This window comes from Etheostoma spectabile, chromosome 23 (assembly GCF_008692095.1).
Source record: "Etheostoma spectabile isolate EspeVRDwgs_2016 chromosome 23, UIUC_Espe_1.0, whole genome shotgun sequence".
Lineage (NCBI taxonomy): Eukaryota > Metazoa > Chordata > Actinopteri > Perciformes > Percidae > Etheostoma > Etheostoma spectabile.
This window is the reverse complement of record NC_045755.1, coordinates 20,098,961-20,123,377: the sequence shown is the minus strand read 5'-3', so window position 1 is coordinate 20,123,377 and position 24,417 is coordinate 20,098,961. Positions and strand designations below refer to the sequence as shown.

At 41.4% G+C, this 24,417-nt stretch overlaps 2 protein-coding genes across 2 annotated transcripts in view; one reads left to right on the top strand and one right to left on the bottom strand.

The window, feature by feature from the left end:
* Positions 1-948: 948 nt before the first annotated feature.
* Positions 949-13,921, bottom strand: LOC116673478 (nuclear pore complex protein Nup107). Its single transcript, XM_032505834.1, has 27 exons — positions 13,795-13,921; positions 12,559-12,638; positions 11,859-11,954; positions 11,642-11,736; positions 11,134-11,269; positions 10,926-11,029; positions 10,404-10,519; positions 10,251-10,299; positions 9,745-9,816; positions 9,503-9,591; positions 9,317-9,392; positions 8,542-8,655; positions 8,319-8,409; positions 7,241-7,320; positions 6,939-6,998; positions 6,324-6,469; positions 6,149-6,197; positions 5,984-6,053; positions 5,671-5,786; positions 4,575-4,773; positions 4,415-4,482; positions 3,718-3,820; positions 3,433-3,593; positions 3,130-3,255; positions 2,469-2,582; positions 2,029-2,196; positions 949-1,167 (listed from the first exon to the last, which is right to left on the bottom strand). The coding sequence occupies exons 1-27, from the start codon at positions 13,800-13,802 to the stop codon at positions 949-951; spliced, it is 2,805 nt and encodes a 934-aa protein (XP_032361725.1). The 5' UTR covers positions 13,803-13,921.
* A 2,123-nt stretch (positions 13,922-16,044) lies between these two features.
* The window catches only part of slc35e3 (solute carrier family 35 member E3), an 8,394-nt gene continuing 21 nt past the window's right edge, over positions 16,045-24,417 (top strand). Inside the window, exons 1-8 of the mRNA XM_032505368.1 lie at positions 16,045-16,304; positions 18,141-18,620; positions 19,362-19,472; positions 19,573-19,632; positions 20,516-20,614; positions 21,235-21,317; positions 21,935-22,019; positions 22,120-24,417. The exon at positions 22,120-24,417 is cut by the window's right edge and continues 21 nt beyond it. Coding sequence (XP_032361259.1) covers positions 18,219-18,620; positions 19,362-19,472; positions 19,573-19,632; positions 20,516-20,614; positions 21,235-21,317; positions 21,935-22,019; positions 22,120-22,221 — 942 coding nt within the window. The 5' untranslated portion in view covers positions 16,045-16,304; positions 18,141-18,218 and the 3' untranslated portion in view covers positions 22,222-24,417. The remainder of the gene's footprint in view (positions 16,305-18,140; positions 18,621-19,361; positions 19,473-19,572; positions 19,633-20,515; positions 20,615-21,234; positions 21,318-21,934; positions 22,020-22,119) is intronic.

The window sequence follows — 24,417 nt, the reverse complement described above, 5'->3', positions numbered from 1 at the left end:
GCCCCTGCTGGCCGAACACTGCAACTACATGACAGTGTTTCCATCATAGAAATACAATGGATTCATTATATTCCTATCGTTGCACTACACTGTCATCTACTGGACTAAGAAGTGTCCAGTATGTCAGATTTTCTCATCAGTCCTCATTAGGAAGCTGCCTGAGCATCTTCTGCCTTGTCCACTTTCACCCGATCTGTCAATTTCACAACACTCCAGTATGATCTTTACTCCTGCTCCGTTTAATTTCTTTCATCATGTCCTTTTCTCCATGAAACTAGTTTCTGGTACCTTAAAATGATCACAAAAACCTGTTGGATGCTTCTCTATAATAATATATATAATTATAGTGAAGTGTGCCATTTATGTTGCTGTCCAATTGCACTACTGGACTTCTATCGCTAATGTAATATCGCTTATTTTAACGTCAGCTTTTCTAATTTCTTGATATTTAAATATTTCATCATCTGTTATTTTACTTTCTAGTCTGTCTAATAGCTGCTGTTATATGAACATTTACCCCAGCTATCAATTAAGATAAATTGTGAAATAAACAAATACATTTTTAAACTCTCTCCCTCTAGTACACCAGTCATTTTCCTTGCAAAATCCATGTAGAAATATGACTTTTTACTGTAAAATTATAAAATTGGCTAATTCAGTGGCCCTAATAGTCAGTCGTATTACAAAACGTTTTCTCTAGTTGCTTTTACTGTAGTCTAATAATTTAATTAATACTTAATGGCATCAGTACTACCCATATCCCAACTGTTAAACAACTGTATATAGTCTTTGAAGTCTGTTAGTATTTTAAAATAAATCATGTAGTTTGATTGGCAGCAGTGAAGGTTTTACAGTAACAGCATTAATAGGAACGGCTTCATATAAAGTTTACAAAAAACTACTACAGAAAAACAGGCTTTTATTTTGCAAAAAAAAAAAAAGAGTAACTCAATACAAAAGACAACAGTGACTCAAACACTGCTGTTGGTGTGTGTGTGTGTGTGTGTGTGTGTGTGTGTGTGTGTGTGTGTGTGTGGTGTGTGTGTGTGTGTGTGTGGTTCTGGTCTGTAACTCGTAGCCCAGTGGATCGAGTCCTCGGTCCAACAGAGCGAGCGACGACTCCCTCAACTTCAGGAGAAACCTTCTCAGCTCCTCTTTAGAGAAAACCTGAATTTGTGGAGAGAAACAAAACGGAGCATGTTCAACGTTAATGAAATGAAAGACACAAGAACCTCCAACAACAGGGTCCAAATTAATCAAACCACTAAAAGTAAAAGTTAAGAAAGATGAACGTAAAACTCCTTTACTGCAGTACACACATGTAGTTTTGAGTGTAGTTAACTCAATCTGCAGGATCAATAAAATAGGCTCGTTCGAGATGAACTGCGCCTCGCCAGTAAAGTGGACGAGAGCAGACAAACAAAAACACTGTGGTGCGATTCCGATTTAATAAAATATAATCAGACCCCCACATCAGCTGGTACACAGTCTCCAGTTGTTTTAATCATGACAGAGTAGCTGTCAAAGCGCTCTACATGCGATTTGTTGCTGATTTTAATTAACAACTCACTGTAGATGATCGTGATCTGATCAGATTTAGTCTCTCTGACTTCTAAACGTCTTATCAGCCTCAACATGTGTTCTGTACAGAATAAGTCTTTAAATGGACAAATAGCAATTAAAATCCCTCCGATTCAAAACCAATAAAAAGTTGATATAAAATGTCATCATGTTGTAAACCAATCAGGTGTTAAATCAGCTGAGAAGCCGGCGTTTCCCAGCATGCTCTGGGTCCGCCTGGGTCCGCCTGGCTCTTGCAGTCGGTGAAAAGCAACTGCGCCGCCTGCGTCTCAGACCTGCGTCCGCCTCGCTCTCGTGAGATTTCCGTTGCCCACGTGTGCATGACGTCAGAGCGAGTCGGGATCAAGTCGGACACAAATCTAACCGGCATGCAACGGGCGCCGATCGCCGGTGATCGATTCTGCGCAGACCTGGCTCATCTCGAACGAGCCTAATGGCTTTAGTTACCTGGTAGAGGCGGTGCTGGTCAGATGAGATGATGTCAGCGAGTCGCAGCGCCTCCTGGTGTCTGGAGGAGTTCTGCAGCACGCTGAGCAGCAAAAAGGTGAGGCGAGGCAGACACAGAGAGCGCAACGCCGCCATCTGGTGCCTGCGCTCTGAATCCGGCTCGGAATCCTGAAAACGCAACCAACCAAGCCATTTATAAAACCACCTAAACATGCAAAGAAAATCAATTCCTCACTTCTATAAATGGCCCCCTTCGACCAAACAGTTCCAGGAACTACGGGACCAGAGGAACAAATAGGGCCTTTTTTTTTTTTTAGCACTTGAACTAGATTCAGTCCTTGGTTCCTTTGGTCGAAACCGGTTATGTTTCTTTAATTCCCTGGAAAATTCCTGCAGTGGAAACACCGTGAATGTACAGTTCCTGTGTGGTAAACATTTACCCGTCTGTTGTCGATCATCCATCCTCCGTCTACAAACAGCAGCACGTTGTAGATTCTCTCTTTCACATCTTCAGTTAGAACGTCCAGGCGGCACGACCAGGCGGACAGAGAAGCCTGAACACACACCACACACACACCACACCACACCACACAACACACACACCACACACAACACACACACACACACACACACACACACACACACACAACCACAACACACACACACACACACAACACACACACAGTCAAGTCTTGATGTATTTCTTGTGCAATTCCTCGCTTGAAAAGGACAGTCCCTCCACATGAAGATTTTAACTGGATTTCACTCAAAAAACAGCCATGGGATCAGTTGTTTGTCTTTTATTAACCATTCCTTGGTGGGCAGTAAACGGGTGAAAAACCTCAAAAAAGAGACGACAAATACAAACTATTATTTGAATTGACAGCCAAATTAAATAAACAAAATTAACTTAATTTAACTCAGATAAACGAATTTTTAAACAAATTGTTGTACTGTTACTTAAGTACAAGGTTTTAGTATTTCTTCCAACACTGGTTACTGGGTAGAGATCCCAAATAATGTCAAATTATTCATAATTCTAGATGAGCTAGTGTGTGTGTGTGTGTGTGTGTGTGTGTGTGTGTTTGTGTGTGTGTATACCTGGTACTCCTTTTCTCTCATCTCATTGGCTACTCTCTCTGTGAATTTGGCCTCCGGGGCAGGTGCTGGTTTCTGGGGCGCAGAGCTACTGTGGTTGAACCAGTCAGTGAAGGCCTCATGGGCTTCCTTTGAGACAAAAAAAACACATTCAGATCATAAACCTGCAGAACCGACTGAAGTAGTCCTACAGCTACATTGCTGGTGTAGGGATTAGCATATTGATTATTTTTACAGGTGTGATAACTATGCTAACGGCCAGTCTTGATGCGGTTTATAAAAGGAGCACAGAGAGAGGGGACAAACCAGGTAGGCTCTGATGCACAGGTGTTCTCTGATGGCGTTCTCGTCCTCAGCAGGTAGAGACGTGGTCTGACCAGCCCCCGACCACTGGCAGTAAATCTCCCTCATTGAGTCTTCTGGAACTTTAGAGAACACCGCCTTGGCTGCGTCGTGTTTCTGCACGGCTGTAGAGAGAGAGAGAGACATGAGGGTCAGACAGACGCAATGCATCGTGGTCCTATGACGAGAGACTCGGGACCTCCCTGATGTCTAAATAAATACACGATAATACAAAAAAAAAGAAAATACCCAGAAACTTCCTCATGATGGCGTTGGACTGCTTTAGGGACTCGGCTCGATGGGCGGGGTCAAACAGCAGCCAATCGATGACGTCGATCTTTCTTAGGTCCTCCTATCGAAGCACAGCATCACAGTAAGCTCACCAGCGCTACACAAACAAACTACAAAAACTACTGTATGGTGCCAATTTTGACACTTTTGATTTACTTTTACTCATTAGTTTTAGTCAACAAAAGTTAAAAGACATTTTAATCTAGTTTTTATTAATCATGCTTTTGTAATATTTTACGTCTTCTAAGTCTTCTGAAGCTACAACTGACACTGTCGTCTTTGATGTGCTAAGTTATAATGGCAACAAGTTGTTCTTTTCTGTTGCAAAGTTGCCCGAAAAGGCATCATTTACATGTTTATAACACTTTTTATTGTTTACTTGAATCTTGTTTTGTGTTGTTCTGTTTTGCATTGTTTATGATTTCTATCCCCCCTTGTAAAGCAACTTTCATTTATGATTATTATGACTTTTATTCATGTAAGAAACAGGGTTGTTTCCTCATAGATACATGTTTTTTGTGTGGGAAAATGTCCAGCCTTGTGTACATTCTCCAGCATTTGGCTGTAGTGGTGCTAATGTTGAACCCATATGCTTTTTCATGTGGAAAAATTGTCGCCAAGTTTTGGAAATGTACTGTTGTGTTGTACTCTGTACCTTGTGTTCCACCATCTCCAGCGTCTGGTGTGGGTGTGAACTCGGTGTGTCTCTCTCCACAGTAACAGCTGGTCGCGCACTCGACCACAAACAAACAAGTCAGTGAGTAACAATGTTTGTTGTCTTACCGGCATCACTGTGGACGCTTTTCGTTATTTCCCATCTCTACCGGCGTCGGTGGCGAGCTGCAGGCAGCGGGGGCGGAGCTCCGGCTGGTTGACGGTCTCCAAGAAAGCGGCGTACTGAACGGTGGCGACGTCGGCGGGTAACTGGCTAACGTAGCTCGCCACGAGGTCGGTCTGCTGATCCCGAACCAGAAGGGAGACGTAGGCCTTCAGCACGTCCACACACACCTCCTCCTGGGGACAGAGAAGACAGGGGTGGAGAGACACACAGGTAAGCACCCTGAACTGTTCCTGAATCTGAAAAAACACACTGATTCAGATTCTCAAGATAGAAAAACACAACCCGAAACAGTGTCAACATGTTTGATGACGGTGCTAGATGAAAAGTTCTTCACCAAAGTGATTACAATTCATCCTGAGGGGAACATTAGTGTCTGCATGAAAATTTCATGGCAACAATCCAATAGTTACAAGCGGCCAGGGTACAAGCAGCCGAAATGGGTTTCCTTGGGGGAGGGGGGGCTTGCGTCTCGCTTAGAGATAGGGTGAGAAGCTCAGTCCTCTGAGAGGAGCTCGGAGTAGAGCCGCTGCTCCTTCTGGTCGAAGGGAGCCAGTTGAGGTGGTTTCAGGCATCTGGTAAGGATGCCTCCTGGGGTCCTCCCTAGGAAGGTGGTCCAGGCATGTCCAGCTGGGAGGAGGCCCCGGGGAAGACCCAGGACTAGGTGGAGGGACGTCCAGCTGGGAGGAGGCCTCGGGGAAGACCCAGGACTAGGTGGAGGGACGTCCAGCTGGGAGGAGGCCTCGGGGAAGACCCAGGACTAGGTGGAGAGATTATATCTCCAACCTGGCCTGGGAACGCCTCGGGATCCCCCAGTCGGAGCTGGTTAATGTGGCTCGGGAAAGGGAAGTTTGGGGTCCCCAGCTGGAGCTGCTGCCCCTGAGACCTGATACCAGATAAGCCGATGAAGATGGATTTATGGATTGGATTGGATGGATGGATGGATGGATGGATGACTCCAATAGTTAAAGTAAAGATTTTCCAGACTGGAATAAAGTGGTGGGCCAACCGCCCCCTTTGAAAACGAGATGGTACATCTTTATCCTGAACTGTGACGTATTCGTCTACTTTACCTTCAGTGCCAAACCCAGAGAGCGGAAAAACAGCAGCAGGTGAGTCATGAAACGCAGCAGGTGGGAGGGGAGGGGCTTAGAGGTTGTCATCCAATCAGAAAACTCCTCGAACAGACCTGAGAGAGAGAGAGAGGGGAAAAGGTTAGGGTTTATGGATAGAAGCAGTCTTTTTTGGGGTTATAAGTAAATTTTTAAGTCATAGTAAAACTGTATTATTAATATTAATACATTCTATTTTTCTTTCCTGTGTTGCTTAAAGAGCAGATCTCAAATTAGATTCCTCTGCAGGGGTCAGAGGTCAGAGATGTCTTACCGTCCAGGTCTCCCAGGATGACAAACTTCTGGATGACATGGTGATGCTCTTTTGTCTCCTCCGACACCCTCTACGCACACGCACAAAGAGAAAGAAGCTGGTTTTATGTGTGTGTGTTCCATCCCGTGACTCACCAATCACATTCAGTTATTGTGCGAGTTTCACCTTCAACTCTAAGGCCTGAAGTTCCTCAAACACCTTTTCCATCGTCCAACTACAAAAGAGAAAGACAGTGGAATCATCAGAGATATGAGGTGTGTGTGTGTGTGTGTGTGTGTGTGGTGTGTGTGTGTGTGTGTGTGTGTGTGTGTGTGTGTGTGTGTGTGTGTGTGTGTCGTACTTGGCCTCCAGGTATTCTCGTGGCAGCGTCTCCATTTCCTGGTGGGCCATACCCGATGACATCAGTTCCTTTTCGACCAGTGAGTCCACCATCACTTTGAAGTGCGCCCACACACAGTCCTCCCATGATTCACACACTGCCAGGAGCTGACACACAGAAACACACACACACACACAGTTAAGCTTGATTACGTAAGTGGCCTGATGTTTGTTTGGATTAGCATTCAATTAATCTGCAACTACTGTTGTTGTTTAATCAAAAATTCTAAACTATTTTCTGGTTCCAACGTGAGAAATTGTTGCTAATCTCTGTTTTATATTTATGCACACTGAATATCTTTGGGTTTTGGACTGTAGGCCAGATAGAACAAGACTAGCAGACTTCCCCTTGGACTCTGGGCATTTGCCATTATGTCTCGACACTTTATAGACAAAACATTCATAGATTAATATAAAATAAATAATTAAACGTGCACCCAAACACCGATCCTAACCCTGCTGACTTCTGGTCCTAGATCTAGTCGAAGATGGACAAACCGGTCCTATCATTAATAACATATACACAAACAGAATCACGCACACATGCAGACACAGAAATAGGAAGTCATTACATTACCGGTTTGAGGTTTCCACTCAGGCTGGAGTAGATCGCTCTCTCATATCTGTTTAACTGCTCCTAAAACAGACAAACGCACACAGCAGGTTAACGCTGAACTGTTTTGTTCATTTTGAAGTCTTTTCCCAAAATGTACCTGCGTGCAGATGTTAAAGAAGAAAACACTTCCTACAGTCTAATAGCCAACAGTCTAATACACAGTGCAACGATAATTCTTCATAGTTAATTCTGTAATAATCAATGTTTTGTGTGTGTGTGTGTGTGTGTGTGTGTGTGTGTGTGTGTGTGTGTGTGTGTGTTACCTCCTCAGCCATTCTCCAGCAGCAGGCCTTCCAGATTCCTCTCTGAGGGTTTCCTTCAACGGGCTGCAACTCTATACTCACTGCGGAGAGAGGTGAGAGTGGTAACCCTTGGTTGGTTGTAAGGGTCACCCATACTATCTTCATGTGCAGCTTTTTCTTTATGTGATGGGGAACATGCATTACGTGTATTTGTTTTTTGCTGTCACTTGTAGATGTAATAAGCTGTGTTATCTGAGGCCTGAGCTGGGACCACGGATTGTTTGCAGACTGATATTTGTATACATCATGAGTGGTCTGTTGTAGGCGGGGGTATAAAGGGGACGTGTTTGTAACAATTCGGGATCAGCTGATCGATCGAGGAGAGAGAGACTTCGGAGCTCAACGGGAGAGGGGCTGACGATGGAGGAGGGCTCTGGTTTTCTGCAGGCCTGCCAGATGGGATACACCGCGGGATAAATGGTTTACTTTCTCTTAGTGGATTATCAATTGGAAGACATTCTGGTCCACTGCATCCACCCTTCTTCCAATCGGACTTGGCGAGGTCGCGTAAGTTACCCGTCAACTCATATTGACAGCAGCGTCTCGCCACGCTTCACCCGGCATTTTTGTTAGTGTTCTTGGTTTGGTTTCAAAGGAGGAGGACTTTTTCCGGATTATTTCTGAACAGCGGGACAGTGGGTCTTTTTTTCCGGTGGAGGGGTTTGGATGTGCGAGATTGTTTATGAATATGTTTGTATGAAGGAGTACGTTGCTGTGTTTGGCTTCAATACACTTTGTGAAACTCAAATCTATGTTGTTCTTCGTCAGTGGACAAGGTTATTACTGGCACTTATCGGTATGTAAGGGGTTGTGGTGGATGACACAGTTGCGGTCTGATTGAGTAGCAGGGATAGGGTGAACACAACCTTTTTTATTGATATTAGAGAGCCGCCCATTTCCTTAATTTTAAGCGTTGTGCTTTTCCTTTGCCGAAAGTGTTTGGGAATTGTTACATGGTGACGGGTTACCAGACACGCTTACAGACTGCAACAAGAACACTGGTGTTCACCACTCAGGTCACATTGGGGTCAGAGGTCACCTGAGGTCCTGTTGGGATCATGGTAGAGTTTCCAGCCTTCCAGAGTCGCTGCTCTCCAGGCCTGACCACAGCGCTTACACAGCCTCTGAGCCTACACACACAAAGACACACACAACATGTTTTTAAGATTATTTTTGGGGGCTTTTCCACCTTTTAACCAATCACGGCCCTTTAAATACGACATGAACCCTGATCTGTGCCCCTGCCTCCCTCCGCTCTCTACCTCCTCGGTCATCCCCGCTCGGATCAGGCTGAACAGGTTCTTCAGCAGTCGGGTGTCATCCTCTCTGTCCAGCTCAGCCAGGGGGCGCTGTTGCCTGAAAGGAGCGTCTGGGTCCTGAACACACAAACACACACACACACACACACACAAATTAGGCTCGTTTGAGATTAACTGTGCCTCGCCTGTGAAGCAGGGGGCAGGAGCCTTTAACTTTCTTCAAAACCTGCCTTTTTTCAGCATGTAGCTTGCTAGTAGAAATGGTCCAAAACCATTTTTTTCTTCCAGATACCGATTCTGATACCTGAACTTATTGGTTAATGCCGAGTACTGATCTGATACCAGTGTGTCAGATATTTTATTATGTTTTAACAGCTGTATGCTACAATCCCTGTATGGATGCGATTGCTACCTTTGCTGTGCGTCTAGCTCAGGTTAAACTCTCAAACAATGAATGCCACAGAACTTTCTTTTCTCATCCAGTTTGACAGTCAGTTATAACGGAAAAAGAACATAAATGAACTACTTTAACATAGATTTTCTTTAGGGCTTCCTTACGTGGTATCGGATTGGTGCATAAACTTCCCGATACCAGCGTTTTAGACATTATCAGAGGAACATCTCTACTTGCTAGCTCAAAGTTTGTTGTTGTTTCCCAAAGGGAAGGGATTATGAGCAACAGCAAGGACAACACACAGAGAGCAGAGCGAAAGGCTGTCAGGCTTTATCCTGGAAATGTACTTCTGTTTCAGACTAGTGCCCAGGTAACAAGTCTTACCAGCTCAGTGACCAGAGGCACAGTGAAGGCAGTGCCGCTCTTTCTCCTCAGCTTCAGCGAATGGAGTGTGTTCTCCCTAAAACACACACAGACACACACACACTTTACTTTTGCAGGAACTCACTGATGATCTTAATACACATAGCTGTGGACGTGATATTTTAAAACAGACAAACAGGAACTCACCAGCAGACATTTTTGGCGTAGTATTCTATGTTATCTGAAAAATCTCCAATCTTATCCTTGGCAATGCTCTCCAGCCAATCAACGACCAGCTGAAACACAAAAACAAACAGTCTTTAGCAGTTGTCTCCAGTTGACGTTGTCTCCTGGTCCTGATGCAGAATGATTGTGTTCATCTAATCTTTTGTGTACTGCAAGTGTAGGCAGCTGGAGGAAAGAGTACAAGCCAGAGTAAGGGTACACACCTGACTCTGACGTATGATGGCGTCCCGCTGGAAAAGCTGCTCCACCACAACCTTCTCACTCTCACTGGGAACCTTTACACACAGACACAGCTTCATCTTTACAGCGTTCAATGCTGGGGTCAGTGTATTCAGGAGGAGCTGTAAAGAGTGTGTGTGTGTGTGTGTCTGGATTAAGTTTAAGTGTAGGGCTGCAACTAAGGATTAATTTCATTGGTGATTACGCTGTTACAGATTTTTTCCTCAATAAGTTGTTCTATACAATTTCAGAAAAATTGTGAAAAATGTGGATCAGTGTTTCCCAAAGCCCAAGCTGACATCCTCAAATGTCTTGTTTTGTTCACAACTCAAACATATTCAGTTTACTGTCCCAGTAGTCTCAAAATATTTGGCATTTAATTTAACTAATCGATAATAACTAACCCTAACCCTAATAACCCTAATCCAGGTAAGCAATGGTTTCCAAGAGTGTGTGCCTGTGTGTGAAAGTCTCATCAAGTGTCACTCACAACCAAGTCTGTCATGATATCATCTTCCAGCGCCAACTGGACCCGGTCCCTGCAGAAACAGACGGATGATCAGAGACAAGTGGACAGCCGGCCAGACAGACAGCCAGACAGACAGCCAGACAGACAGACAGGTAAGATCAGTGGGACAGGTACCTGTACAGTGACGTGATGAGTCTCCAGGTGCAGATCTCCTGCTGCAGCAGCCAGTGGACTCCAGCTGTCTTACTGTTCTGACCCGCTCTGAGGACCACAGACTGCAGTACGTCCACCTTAAACATGGTGACGGACAGACGGTGAGTGATTAAACTGAGCAGTCAGTTAATTAGTGAGCGTCAGACGTGCTGGTGTACTTTTAAACGGTGGACAGAGCCAGGCTAGCCGTTTCCCCCTGCTTCCAGTCTTAATGCTAAGCGGGGCACGTCTTGCTTCCAGCTTTGTACTTAGTACTAGTTCATTTTGGGACGTAAACAAGTTATTGGGGAGAAGATTGATACCACGCATGGCTGTAAGTTAAATATCAAGCTACAGTTATCAGCTGGTTAGCTTAGCAAAAAGACTGGAAACAGGCTACGTCAAAAGGTAACAAAATCCACCTTGCAGCACCTCTGAAGCTCACTAATTAACATGTTATTATATATTTTTTTTTTTGATTAAATATAATAATACAAAGCCTACCTTGTTCTGGCAAAGTGTCTGGTAATCCTCAAGCAGCTCAAACACTGCAGAGGAAGAGTGCTTAAGAAGCGAGGCGAGGAACTCTGGGAAAAGACTTGCAGCCGCTGAAAAGATTATTATTTTTTATAAATAAAGCGTTAACAGGAGTGCTGTAAAAACTAACACGGCACAGTAACAGAGTGAACTTGGGAGCGTTTGTTTCCCTCACCGGCCTCGCCAGGGTCGTCCTCCTTCAGTAGGGCTGAGCTAAGGTTGGCGGTGTCGTCTGCGAAGAAGCTGGTGTTATCCATTCCCAAAACAGGGGAGATGTACATGCTGTTGGTCCAATCACTGTCATCCAGATTCTACACACATAGACATCATTTCAAAGTTAATCATGGACTCCAAAAAAAAAAAGAAGTATGAAAAGGTATGAGTGGTCCAGACCTGTCGTACAAAGCCTTTATCTGAATGACTTTGGAGTTTAAATATGTTGAAAGATGAAAAACTAAAAATTCTGTTCAACATATTCTTATGATGCTATGCCAGTTTTTTTAATTTCAAAGTTGTTGCCATATTTTGCACAGTTTAGTAGTCTCTCTCTAGACAGTTGCCTCAATGTCTTTGTGCAGGTTTCATCCTCTGTGTGTGTGTGTGTGTGTGTGTGTGTGTGTGTGTGTGTGTGTGTGTGTGTGTGTGTGTGTGTGTGTGTGTGTGTGTGTGTGTGTGTGTCTCACCATACTGCTGAGGGCGTTTCTGGGTGTGTGTGTGTATCGAGGCGTTCGACCTCCAGGAGCCAAAATGGTGGAAACATCTGGAAACCTGGGAGTTACTTAAAGAGAGAGAGAGACATGAGGGGAGAGTGGGGATTTAGTAAAATATGGAATTCTTGGATATAATCATTAATTGTGTGGTGTGTGTGTGTGTGTGTGTGTGTGTGTGTGTGTGTCCTACCAGCCTGTCTGAACAGTGAAGCAGGAGTGTTCCTCATCAGGGAGCGGGCTGGCGTTGCCGTGGAAACCACTGGGCTGCCACTGCCGGGTGACGGGACTGAGACTAACAGTTAGGAGAACAACAACACTGACAGTTCGGACATTATTACCGAATACTGGTAATGTCTTCAAATAATTAGTTTAATTCCAATGAAAAGTCCAAATCCAGTTCAAGATAATGAATTTAAAGTAGGGCTGGGCAATATATCGACATTATATTCTTAGATTTGGGATATTGTGATAAAGCAAGTGTTCTTTTCCTGGTTTTAAAGGCTGCACTACAGTAAAAGTGTCCTTTTCTGAATTTACCAGTCTGTTCTAGTTGTTCTGTTACTTTCCTTTATTGACTTAGTCATTGTATCCACATTATTGATGATTACTTATCTTAAATGTCATTGTGAAAGCACCAATAGTCAACCCTACAATACCCTAAACCCCAAAATTACTGCAAAACACTCTCTCTCTCTCTCTCTGTGTCTCTTTTTTTCTTTGTGTGTGTCTCTCTCTGTCTGTCTGTGTGTGTGTCTGTGTGTGTGTATGTGTGTGTGTATGTGTCTCTTGGATGTCTCTGTCTCTCTTTCTGTCTGAGTGTCTCTCTCTCTCTCTCTCTCTCTCTCTCTCTCTCTCTCCTCTCTCTCTCTCTCTCTCTCTCTCTTGGATACAGGCCACCTTCTTCCTCCGGCGGGCAGCGACCGTCACCTCCTCATCTCGAACCACCGGAGACAGCAGCTCGCTCTGACCCCTGGAAGACAAGACCAGTACGTACGTGTTTGTGTATAAACTACACAACAAATATTACAACAAATATTACAACAAATATTACTCCAAGAGTCCCTGGCACTGAATTCCCAATGTGGAACAAATAAGTGTTTTTGTTTGTTTTATATCTGTATCAATGTAGAAGTTTGTCCTCTCTCTCACACACACACACACACACACACACACACACACACACACACACACACACACACAGTTGTAGAGAAACTTTGCCTAAAGCTAAATTTGACAAAATATGTTTGTTATGCAATTCAGGTGTAATTGAAGATGAAGTCTTTTGTATGTTTTATTGATATTTAATGAAGATTTAAGGGGGTGAAACTAGTTTGTAAAATCATGTCTAATGTGTTGATCTATGACAAAAACTTTATATTATATGATGGGATTATAATTATTGACAGATTAATGTGTTAATCACTTTAATTACTTGTTATACTACTGGGTAGTTACTTGTTATACTACTGGTTAGTATATATTATAAACCTAACACAGCATAATGTATTTGTTGATTATATTTTCTATTTATAACCTGAATCTGCAAAGTAGTTTAACTTAATAAATTAAGGAGTGAAGTACATCAAGAAGCATGACATGGCAATGCTCAAGTAGTACCTCAAAATTGTACTTGAGTAAATGTACTTAGTTACTTTCCATCACAATAGCATCGATAGCTAGTTGATTAAATGTTGATTAACACCTGAAAGTATTCACTGATACGTGAATACAGTACAGTGCAACGGTACCGATTAAAAACAGTTTGCAGCAGTTTCTGCATCTAACAACAATAAACAGCGGTTTTTAGTGGTTTGTTGAGTGGCGATAGCATGTCATGTAACCTTTGAGTAATTAATAACAAACACTAACTCTAGTTAGAGCAACTACTGACTGAAAAAGACGTTTTTAGCAGCTCTGGTTAAACATGTCAACAGAACACAAACCAGAAATTAGCCGGTTAGCATCCGCTATGAATATCAACGGCAGCGTTAGCTTCCGAGCTAGCACAGTTAAATAACCGCACTAGCCGGCTATATAACAAGCTAACTGTTCACAAACAGGACTAGAAATACTATTACCAGTGTCAACGCTGATTAAAGTTTAAAAAATCATGAAATGTAGTTTACCAGTCCATGATAGCGGGTTGTCAATTCCCGCTTCACGAGGCTAACGTGAGTCTTTTTCTTCTTCTTGGTTTTCTTTTGATGGGCGGCAGACTGGAGGCCGTGCGGCACGCTGCTGCCCCAACAGGTCGGTCGGTGTAACTGCATCCTGCAGGATACCCCATAGGTGTTAACCTGTAAAAATACTGCTAAGTTACAAGTAAAAGTTGTTTGAAGAAGTAATTGAAAATGTTACGTAAATGAAGGAGTATGTTTTGGGGTTTGTAAAAAAACAGAAAATAGTGAGGATTCCCCTCGAGACAAAACAAGTCACTCTAAAAAGAGAATATAGCATAAAAATTAAAAATGTTATTAAGATAAGATAAGATAAGATATATAATAATAATAATAATAATAATATAATACTTTATTCATCCCACAGCGGGGAAATTCCTTAGTTACAGTAGCATTCTCAACAATAACAGCAAAAAAAAAAAAAAACAAGTAAACAAGTAAGTGACTTTAAAATTAAATTGAATATGTTACAAGTAAAAGTTGTTTGAAAACGTTGTTTAAATGAATTTAAATTATTTTGTTTTGGTTTGTAAAAATACAGAAAATAGTGAAAATTCCCCTCGAGACAAAACAATTCATTCTGAAAAGAGAATATAGTATTAAAATTAAAAAAGTCATTGAGACAATTTATAAAAATTCAGAGCAGTAATTAAAAGAAAATAGAAATGTTCACATCATACAAGACACAGTAACTGTGATATTTGATTATTTTCAAAGCTATATTTTCTTTTTTTTTTTACCTGTCTGGATTTATAGCTGTCACAGTTTTCTGTGTGGAGGGAGCGTAGACTGTGTATTAATATACAATATATTAATTACAGTATATTTAAATAGATTCAGATGATCTCTTTAACATGTCATCACTGGGTGCTAGATGAGACTTTTAGACAACACAAAACTGCACTAAGGGCACTTTTAGCATATTATTTAAGCAGTTGCACATTTTGTTTTCCCATCCTGTACATAATTAAATCTTTGTTCTTACATTTTATTCCTATTATTATTATTATTATTTCATGTATATTGTGTGTATGTATATTTTTTCCTAGTGTCTCATTTATATTTATATTCTGTGTTGTGTGACTAATGTTGGGTGCTGATGTAACACCGTAATTTCCCTTTTTTTATCCATGTATCTATATCTATCTATCTAATCCACTCACATCCATCCATCTATCTATCTTCATCTATCCATCTATATCTATCTATCTATCATCTATCTATTATCCTATCTATCTATCTATCATCATCTATCCATCATCTATCCATCTATCCATCTATCTATCCATCTATCTATCTATCTATCTATCTATCCATCATCCATCTATCCATCCATCCATCCATCTATCATCTATCTATCCATCTATCTATCCTATCTATCTATCTATCATCTTCTATCCATCTATCCATCTATCCATCCATCTATCCATTATCCATCTATCCATCTATCTAATCTCATCTATCCATCTATCTATCCATCATCTATCTCATCTATCTATCTATCCATCTATCCATCTATCACATCTCATCTATCATCCATCTATCATCATCCATCCATCATCTATCTCCATCTATCCTATTATCCATCTATCCATCTATCTATCATCATATCTATCTACATCATCCTATCTATCTATCCTATCATTATCTCATCTATCCATCATCATCCATCTATCCATCTATCATCCAATCTATCATCTATCTATCCATCTATCATCTATCCATCATCATCTATCATCTATCCATCCATCTATCCATCTATCTATCCTATCTTCATCCATCTATCTATCACACTATCTATCTATCTATCCTACATCTATCTATCCACATCATTATCACTATCATCTATCCATCCTATCTATCATCATCTATCCATCTATCTATCTATCTATCTATCTATCATCTATCTATCCCTCTATCTATCATCTACATCTATCATCTATCTATCCATCTATCTCTATCCATCTATCATCATCTATCTATCCATCTATCCATCCATCTATACCATCTATCCATCCATCTATCTATCCATCTATCTATCCACTCTATCCATCTATCCATCCATCTATCTATCTATCTATCTATCCATCTATCTATCTATCCATCCATCTATCCATCCATCTATCATCGCTGCGCTGTTTCCCCTCCAGTCCGCTGGGGGGCGCTGTTGCCCCAACACACGCACGTAAAACGACGTTAAACACGGAGGAAACAGGAACACAACGGGGCTGTCTCCGGCTGTTTATGGCACAAATCACGGCTGTATTCTGCCGGATAGCGAGTAAGGAAAATCCTCCAGGACTGTAGCGGGGGGATTCGCCGCTTTTAAGGCCGGGACTGGAGCTTCGACTGCCGGGGAGAGACGCCAACTCTAACGGGGTGTTGGTCGGACCGGAGCGAGACGAGAAGAAGAGACGCAGGGGGAGACACATGGACACATGGACACATGGAGACACCAGGTAAACTTTTCCTACTGCGTGGCAGAATGAGAGAAGACAGACGGACAGACACAGAGACAGACAAACAGACAGAACTATGTTGTGTTTAGACTATGTTTAAACTAATAAGCCGTCTTAACCCTTGTGTTGTCTTCCTGTCAACCATGGGTCGCTTTTTTTTCCAATATAATTATCACTTTTTCAAACATTTTTGTCACTTTTTTTTTTACTTTTGATATTTGTAATGTTGTCTTATTTCGACGGCACATTTTTTGTGACGAAAACAAATTAAAAATGAACTGAAAACGGGTAAAATTTGACCCAAGGACAACACAACCACCAATAACACGCGCCATTTAAGCTTTTAATTTACTGTTTAACCTCAATTAACTAGTTCCAATAATGACTCACGCCCAAAAAAAAAAAACCCGCTGTTTTACCTTTTAACCTTCATGTTGTCCTCAGGTCAAATTGACCCGTTTTCCTATATCAATTTCCTATGTTCTTTTGTTAATGTTTTGTTAATTCCCCAAAATAACATGATTGATTCCACACAACGCTCTTTGCCAAGTACACATCTCTACTTTCATTAATTTTAGATGCTGTTATTACATACAACACGAATACTGCCACCAAAAATGTCCAATTCAGTGTTAAATTATCATACTATTGCGTTTTACTCCCATATATTGCTATTTAAGCAGCCTTGTGCTATACAAAAGTGGAAGTGAAGCTAATTAAAGTACTTGTATCTTTTTTTCTAAACTCCTCTAACTTGTTGAAGTAACTTTTAACTGTAGCTGTAAATGTCGTGGAGATAGAAGTACAAATATATATATATACATACATATTATATAACAGTCTATAAAGTAGTTCATCTTCTTAGCTTTACGTTCACCCGCTTTAACATGAACATGTTGCTTACACAGTAATGCATTGTGATTAAATATAAGAACAATATAACGCTAAAATGGGTAATTATGCTGCACAATGAGTCCATTTACTTTTGGTACCTTCACTGCAGGACTTTTACTAGTAACAACGTATTTGATATTGCAGTGTTACTCCTTATACTGAAGTACTACCACACATTTGGGTATGTTAAAAAAACACAGCAGTTTTGCACTAAAGCTTTTACATAAAGTGACTGTAAACTGTTGGAATTTAAGATGTTACATGTGGTTAAACATTAGGTGTGATTATAGATTTAAGCTAAAAGGTAAAAGCATAATTTCAACATAAATGAAGACATGTTGGTCATGCGTTGAGTTTGTTGTTGTAAGTATAACGTTTGTTGTTTTTTGCATTAAGTTGTTTTGCAATACTTTGGTTTTATAATATATAAGATAAGATGTTCTGGTACATTTTGTGATAACCCAGCTCTACAAATGTCAGAAGCAGAACTGATGATGTTAGAGACGGATCCTGTCTCTGGTTGCAGTCCCTCTTTATGGCCCAACTAATCTTTTGGTTAGCAAGTCCTGAACTGAGGGTCATCATCAGTCACATTCCAACTGAAAAGATAACGAATAAGCACACAGACACATCACTGTGGTCTAGAGACCCCCCCCCTTTGTGGTTAAGACCAGGGGTCCAAGATCCAGAGAGGCAGACAAAGGAAGGGGAGAGCTGTGATAGCTTGATCCAGGTAACTTTGTCTCAGGATATCCTACGTAGTGAAAAAGGATTCACACATCAACATCTGAGATTTTGACTTTTAATTAACTGAACCCTGAGACTGGAGCAGGATTTAGCTCCAACAAAACGCAACATAATAACGACATAACAAAAAGATGTTAGAGTTTGAACATAAAAGTTTTTAGACTTTCTAACATTCACTTTCTCTTGTTTTTTCAGTGTGAACAACTATCTCAAGCTTAGTTAAACAACGCTAAGCTAAGCTAAGCTAAGCTAAGCTAGGAGACCTCCAGAACCATGGCTGGGACGCTGTTAAATTTATCATCCAACAGGCGCATCATCGCGGGCCTGCTGGTCAACCTGCTGTCCTCCATCTGCATTGTCTTTATCAACAAGTGGATCTACGTCCACTACGGCTTCCCCAACATGACGCTGACCCTCGTTCACTTCGTGGTCACCTGGCTGGGACTCTACATCTGTAACAAAATGGACATTTTCTCTCCAAAAAGCCTCCCCGTCCGCCGGATAGTGTGGCTGGCTCTGAGCTTCTGTGGGTTTGTGGCCTTCACTAACCTTTCCCTGCAGAACAACTCAATAGGAACGTACCAGCTGGCGAAAGCCATGACCACACCCGTCATCATCCTCATCCAGACCACCTACTACAAGAAGACCTTCTCCACCAAGATTAAACTGACGCTGGTAAGGAAGGTTTAGGGCTGGATCAGCTTTTGTTTTGTTTTTCCTTCAATGCTGTAGACAGGTTCAACCTTTGGATATACGCAACGTGACATTACGCTGAGGTGGCCAGTCATGTGACCGGCGATCAGACTCGTCAGTGTGTTTTTAGGCGGTGTGAGATTCCTCGAACAGGAAACACCACTGCCTCTATTGCTGCCACAAGAACGTTTTGCAACACCAAACACAAGCTCTGTATATCCATATTATTCATGTGGATTTGTTTTTTATTTGTTATTTTTTCATCCTGTTGTGTGTGTGTGTGTGTGTGTGTGTGTGATGTCTGTAAGCTACTGGGACCTTGAATTTCCCCTTGGGGATCAATAAAGTATCTATCTATCTATCTATCCATCTATCTATCTATCTATCTATCTATCTATCTATATCTCCATCTATCTATCTCTCTATCCATCCATCTATCTATCTATCTCTCTATCTATCTATCTATATCTCCATCTATCTATCTCTCTATCCATCCCATCTATCTCTCTCTATCTATCTATCTATCTATCTATCTATCTATTTATTATTTATCTCTCTATCCATCCATCTATTCTTAATCTATCTCTCTATCTCTTCTATCTATCTCTCCATCTATCTATCTCTCTATCCATCTATCTCTCTATCCATCCATCTATCTATCTATCTATCTATCTCTCTATCTCTATCTATCTATCATGTGATTTTTGTAATTCTGCATTCCAGGTGCCCATCACATTAGGCGTGATATTGAATTCCTATTTTGATGTGAGGTTCAACCTGCTGGGGACGGTGTTCGCCACGCTGGGTGTTCTGGTGACGTCTCTTTACCAAGTGGTGAGTACATATACAGACAAACCTAACGTCTCGGAGACAAGGAAGACACAGTGGCTTGTGTGCAATTAATAAAATAAATCTCTCTCTCTCTCTCTCTCAGTGGGTGGGAGCTAAACAACATGAGCTCCAGGTGAACTCCATGCAGCTTCTGTACTATCAGGTATGACTAATACTTTAACATTGATACTGTAACTGCAAATTATATTGTGAGTGAATGTAACAGTACCAGGGGAACGTAGTACTCAGTATACTAGAGAGTCATATTAGTTTGTGTTCTCTGCTACAGTGCTGCACAAGCTAAACCACCTACGAACAGTCTACACCACCTTACGCATTAGTCATGCATGACTTACAGCACTTTACTTTATTTGGGACGTCTTGGTTTTTAACCTTTGACTTGTTCCCCTTTGATTTGGGACTTGTTCCCCTTGTATTTGGGACTTGTTCCCCTTGTATTTGGGACTTGTTGGGCTTGACAATGAACTTCACTTGCGATTTGATGGTCTTCATTTAGAACTTGACTTTGGGCTTGTTCTTTATTTGGGACTTGACTTGAGACTGGTTGGTTTTGTCCTAGGACTTGACCTGGGACTTGTTTACCTTATCTTTGGTCTTGGTCTTGTTCTTGATTTGGGACTTCTTGATCTTCACTTAGGACAACTTTGGTCCTGTTGATTTTGACTTGGGACTTGTTCTCATTCACTTGGGACTTGTTGGCCTGGACTTTGGACCTGTTGGGGTTTACCTGGGGTTTGATTATTACCTAGGACTTGTTCTTCTAGGACTCTTGGGGATTTGTTACCCTTCATTTGGGACTTGACTTAGTACTTGATCTTTTTGTGGGACTTGACCAAAACAAATCAATTATGCTTACCTTGGCAATGAAACAGTGCAGCTCATCTCAAGCCATGCCTGAATATGAGTAATTTGACTGTAATAGTAGCCTGTTTGTATTACTCCTGGGACTCTAACACTATCCAGTCTATATGAGTCCATGATGTGATGTAATGACAGTAATATTAACACAGTGGCTGTCCTCTCAGGCCCCCCTGTCGTCGGGCTTCCTGCTCTGCGTCGTTCCCGTGTTTGAGCCTCTGACTGGAGACGGAGGAATATTTGGACCCTGGTCTCTACCTGCTCTGGTCAGACACACACACACACACACACACACACACACCACACACACACACACACCACACACACACACACACAACACACACACACACACACACACACACACACACACAAATATGTATATTTGTCAGTAAACACTTGCAATACAACTAGGCTTTGTTTGTCTGTCTGTTTCTGCGTGTGTTGTTTTGTCTCCTTCCCTCTCGTTTTTCCTCTCTGTTGTATTATTATTATTATTAATTTATTTTTATTTTTTGCCCTGGGATGCGTTGTACGTTGTGGACGCGCTCAGTGTGTTGCTTGTGTTTCTTAATTATATAAAAATAAATTTATCACAAAAAAAGACTAGGCTTTGTTTGAACATACGTACATTTAGCTTTGGTCATAGGTGCCGATTTATGTTTTCCTCCACAGTGCGCGCCATTTAAAATCAAATAATTAGTTAAATAAAAGTTAGCATTTCAGAGCCTTAGAAAACGGACAGTGGTCGACACAAACACACACGTCTATTAACTCGATAGTAAAAGCCGTAAAGTATCTTTCAATTCAGGACAGCGCCGCTCAGTGTTTTCCGTGCGTCGGGGCACCCACGGTACTGGGGTAACAATGTTCTCTTCTTATTGCCTAGGTGACGGTGTTGTTCTCGGGTGTGGTGGCGTTCCTCGTCAACCTGTCCATCTACTGGATCATTGGAAATACCTCGGCTGTCACGTATCCTCCAACATGTGGGAGACTTTTGGAGGTCTGAAGGTTGTTTAAAAGGTTTTTGTTTGGCAGGTGTGAGGCCTTCTTAAAGAGGTTTAAGGACTCTGTTGGGTTAGGGGGAATCTCAGGGGTTTGGGTTTTTCTTGGGAAGGTTTTAGGGTGTTGTAAGGAGCTTTCTGATCTTTTTTAAATGGATTTCAGAACTCCTTGGTGAGGTTTTTGTTCTCATTAATGGGGGGTTTAAGGGCTTTTTAATCTCAGGGAGTGATCTGACAGTTAGGTGAAGAGCTTTCTGGTTTCTTTGAAAGGGTTTCAGAACATCTGGAGAAGATTTCTGCTGTTCTGGGTCTGTGTTTTTTTTTAGGTCTTTGGTCGTCTTTCTTGGGGATTTAAGGGTTTCCTGGGGGCGGATTCTGCTCTCGAAGGTGTCTTTGGGGATCTGATTTGATGGCTTCGTAAAGAGCTTTCCGGTTTCTCTAAAAGGGTTTTAGAACTTCAGACGGTTTGTGGGACAGTTAAGGGGTTTCAGGTAATCTTTAGTTATTATTCTATATAATTATTATTATATATAAGTGTTAGACGGGTTTCATACATGTTGGTGTTCTCCTGACCCTATTTTGCAGCTACAACATGTTTGGTCATTTTAAATTCTGCATCACTCTGATTGGAGGATACCTGCTCTTTCACGACCCGCTGTCACTCAACCAGGTGAGTCTGACTGGGCTGCTCTGATGATTTACCACTTTCTGGCTCCAGCCTCACAATCGTTTCCTCTTTTCTCTCCGGGTCTTTCTGTCCTCACACCCAGGCTTTGGGCATCCTCTGCACTCTGGCAGGCATCCTGTCTTACACTCACTTCAAGCTGAATGAACAGGAGGAGGGGAAGAGCCGCCTTGCTCAAAGACCATAGGCTGACTTTCCTGTCAATCAACTGCACCGACTCCTGCAGTTTGCCCCAGGCTGAAGACTATATATATATATTTTTAAGAGTATTTTTCTAGCAGAGTGAAGGTTTTCATCGCTGATCCCCGACATGTCGACACATCCTCTTCTCCTCCCGTGGCTTTTTACCCAACAACACTGATGTTGAAAGGGAAACTCATCGCACCGGCAGCTGGAAAATGAAAAGCTTTTTGGGGAACTTAGTGATACTAAAAATCAGACAATACCAACTTTGTTTTCATCCAAAGCAGATAAAAGAGCGTGCTCTCTCACGCCCTGTTTGACGGATCTGATGACCTTTGATAAATTTAGTAACCAATCAAAAGGAGGCTACAGGTATGTCGTCATAGGGTGGGCGGAGTTAAAGGTGCACTATGAGTTCTTCCTGCATGATTTCAGTCTTGTCTCAAAAATTATAGGAAATCATACCTAATGTTTGAGTTAGAAAAGCAAAAATTAGGAATTATTGAGATTAAAAGTAAAGGAATGGATGTTGATGATAATCACAGACTGGAATATGTCAACTTTTATTCAATACTGTTTCAAAACTACTTCAATTTGTTTTTCAAATGCTATAAAATTGAATAAGACCCAAAATTAATGAAAGTAGAGATTTGTACTTGGCAAAGAGCGTTGGGTGGAATCAATCGTGTAATTTTGGGGAATTAAAAAGAACACTGATGTAGGAAAACGGGGCAATGTGACCCGAGGACAACATGAGGGTTAAGGGATTTGTCATTTAATGAAAAAAATCGTAGCTTTAAAGTGACAGTTGCTTTATGATTTTTTTTAATAACTGCTTGGCTGCACCATTCAAGAGCTGTATTACACAAATGCCACTGGGCAAATGAAAAGAGAGCCTGTGTTCAAATCCTTTTTTAGTGAGTTTAAACTGTTTATATACACATAGTGTATCCTCTAATATACCTCGACGCTGACTGAGAACCATCGTCAAACGACTTTCAAGCTGTCTCTGTAGATGATTTCAACAGACACCTGCCAACCGATCAAACTGGATTTTCCACAAGTTGTTGTATATTTAACCCTTGTGTTGTCTTCCCATCGACCTGCAACTTTGGGTTTTTCTGGGCCGAAATTTTGACAATTTGACAAAAAAATTTTTCTACACATTTGTCAATGTTTTTGTAGATTTTTCTTCTCCAATTTTTTTTGTCACTTTTATTATGTTTTTGCAGTTTGTTTTAACAAGTTTTCTTCTCACATTTACCAATTCTTTTTTTTATCACTTCTTTTTAACAAGTTTTTGTCACCTTTTGGCAAATTTTTCCAATTTTGTTTGGTCACTTTTTTCAGCTTAAAAAAAACCAAATGTTTTTGTTGATTTTTCCTGCATTTTTTTTTTTTTTTTTACTTTTTACAATATCCTTTGGTCATAGTTCTGATAAAATGAAGGTGGAAAGGCCTAAAATAATTCTTTTGTAAACGACCCCGAGGACAACAGGAGGGTTGATGCAATGTTTCCCAAAATGAGGGCGACCAAATGAGACTTGATGAAAATTGGGATACTGTAGTTTTGGGGGTAGGCGTGGGGGGCCTTTTAGTACGTTGCATTCAGTGCCAGAGAATAGTATCAGTAAATTTCAAGACTCAAATGTATTATCAAATGTATTGTTTTTGTTCATGAACATGAAGTCAACTGTCCGTCGTGACTGCTCTGTGTAACAGTGTGACGCCGCCTCACCTCTGCAAAGACCCAAATTCTTCCCTGCAGACTTTGCAACATGCTTTGTTTGGATCTGGTAACGTAACCAGGATGGTTTTTACACTTCGGCTTGATGTGCACCCGGCCTCGGGGACACCAGGCTCCCCATCGGAGATGGACGGTTTAATTTCCTTCTGTACATGATTTCAATCAGTGTTAGTTTTATTCTTCTCTTAGTTTTATTGTGCTACTTAGTCACACTCTGTGTAACTTAAATTTACGTTTCTCTTAATTTTATTGTTATCTGTAGACATTTTTTATTACACAACTTGTTGAACGATGACGACGACGATGACGACGATGATGATGATGATGATGATGATGGTTGTGTCTAGCCGGTAGCTAGCTGAAGTTTACAGATTCTGATTTCTACTCCAGAGCCAAGCTTTCACCATTTGTCATTTCTTCTGCACTTCAGTGTGTTGAACATACTCAGTCTGC

Bases quoted from the DNA above. Each gene is read 5' to 3' on its own strand.
- LOC116673478 (XM_032505834.1), bottom strand. The intron at 11,030-11,133 runs GTGAGGGAAACA...TAATCTTTTCAG, and splicing joins GGACGACCCTGGCGAGGCCG to CGGCTGCAAGTCTTTTCCCA. The intron at 6,470-6,938 runs GTAATGTAATGA...TCTGTGTGTCAG, and splicing joins TGAGTGGAAACCTCAAACCG to CTCCTGGCAGTGTGTGAATC.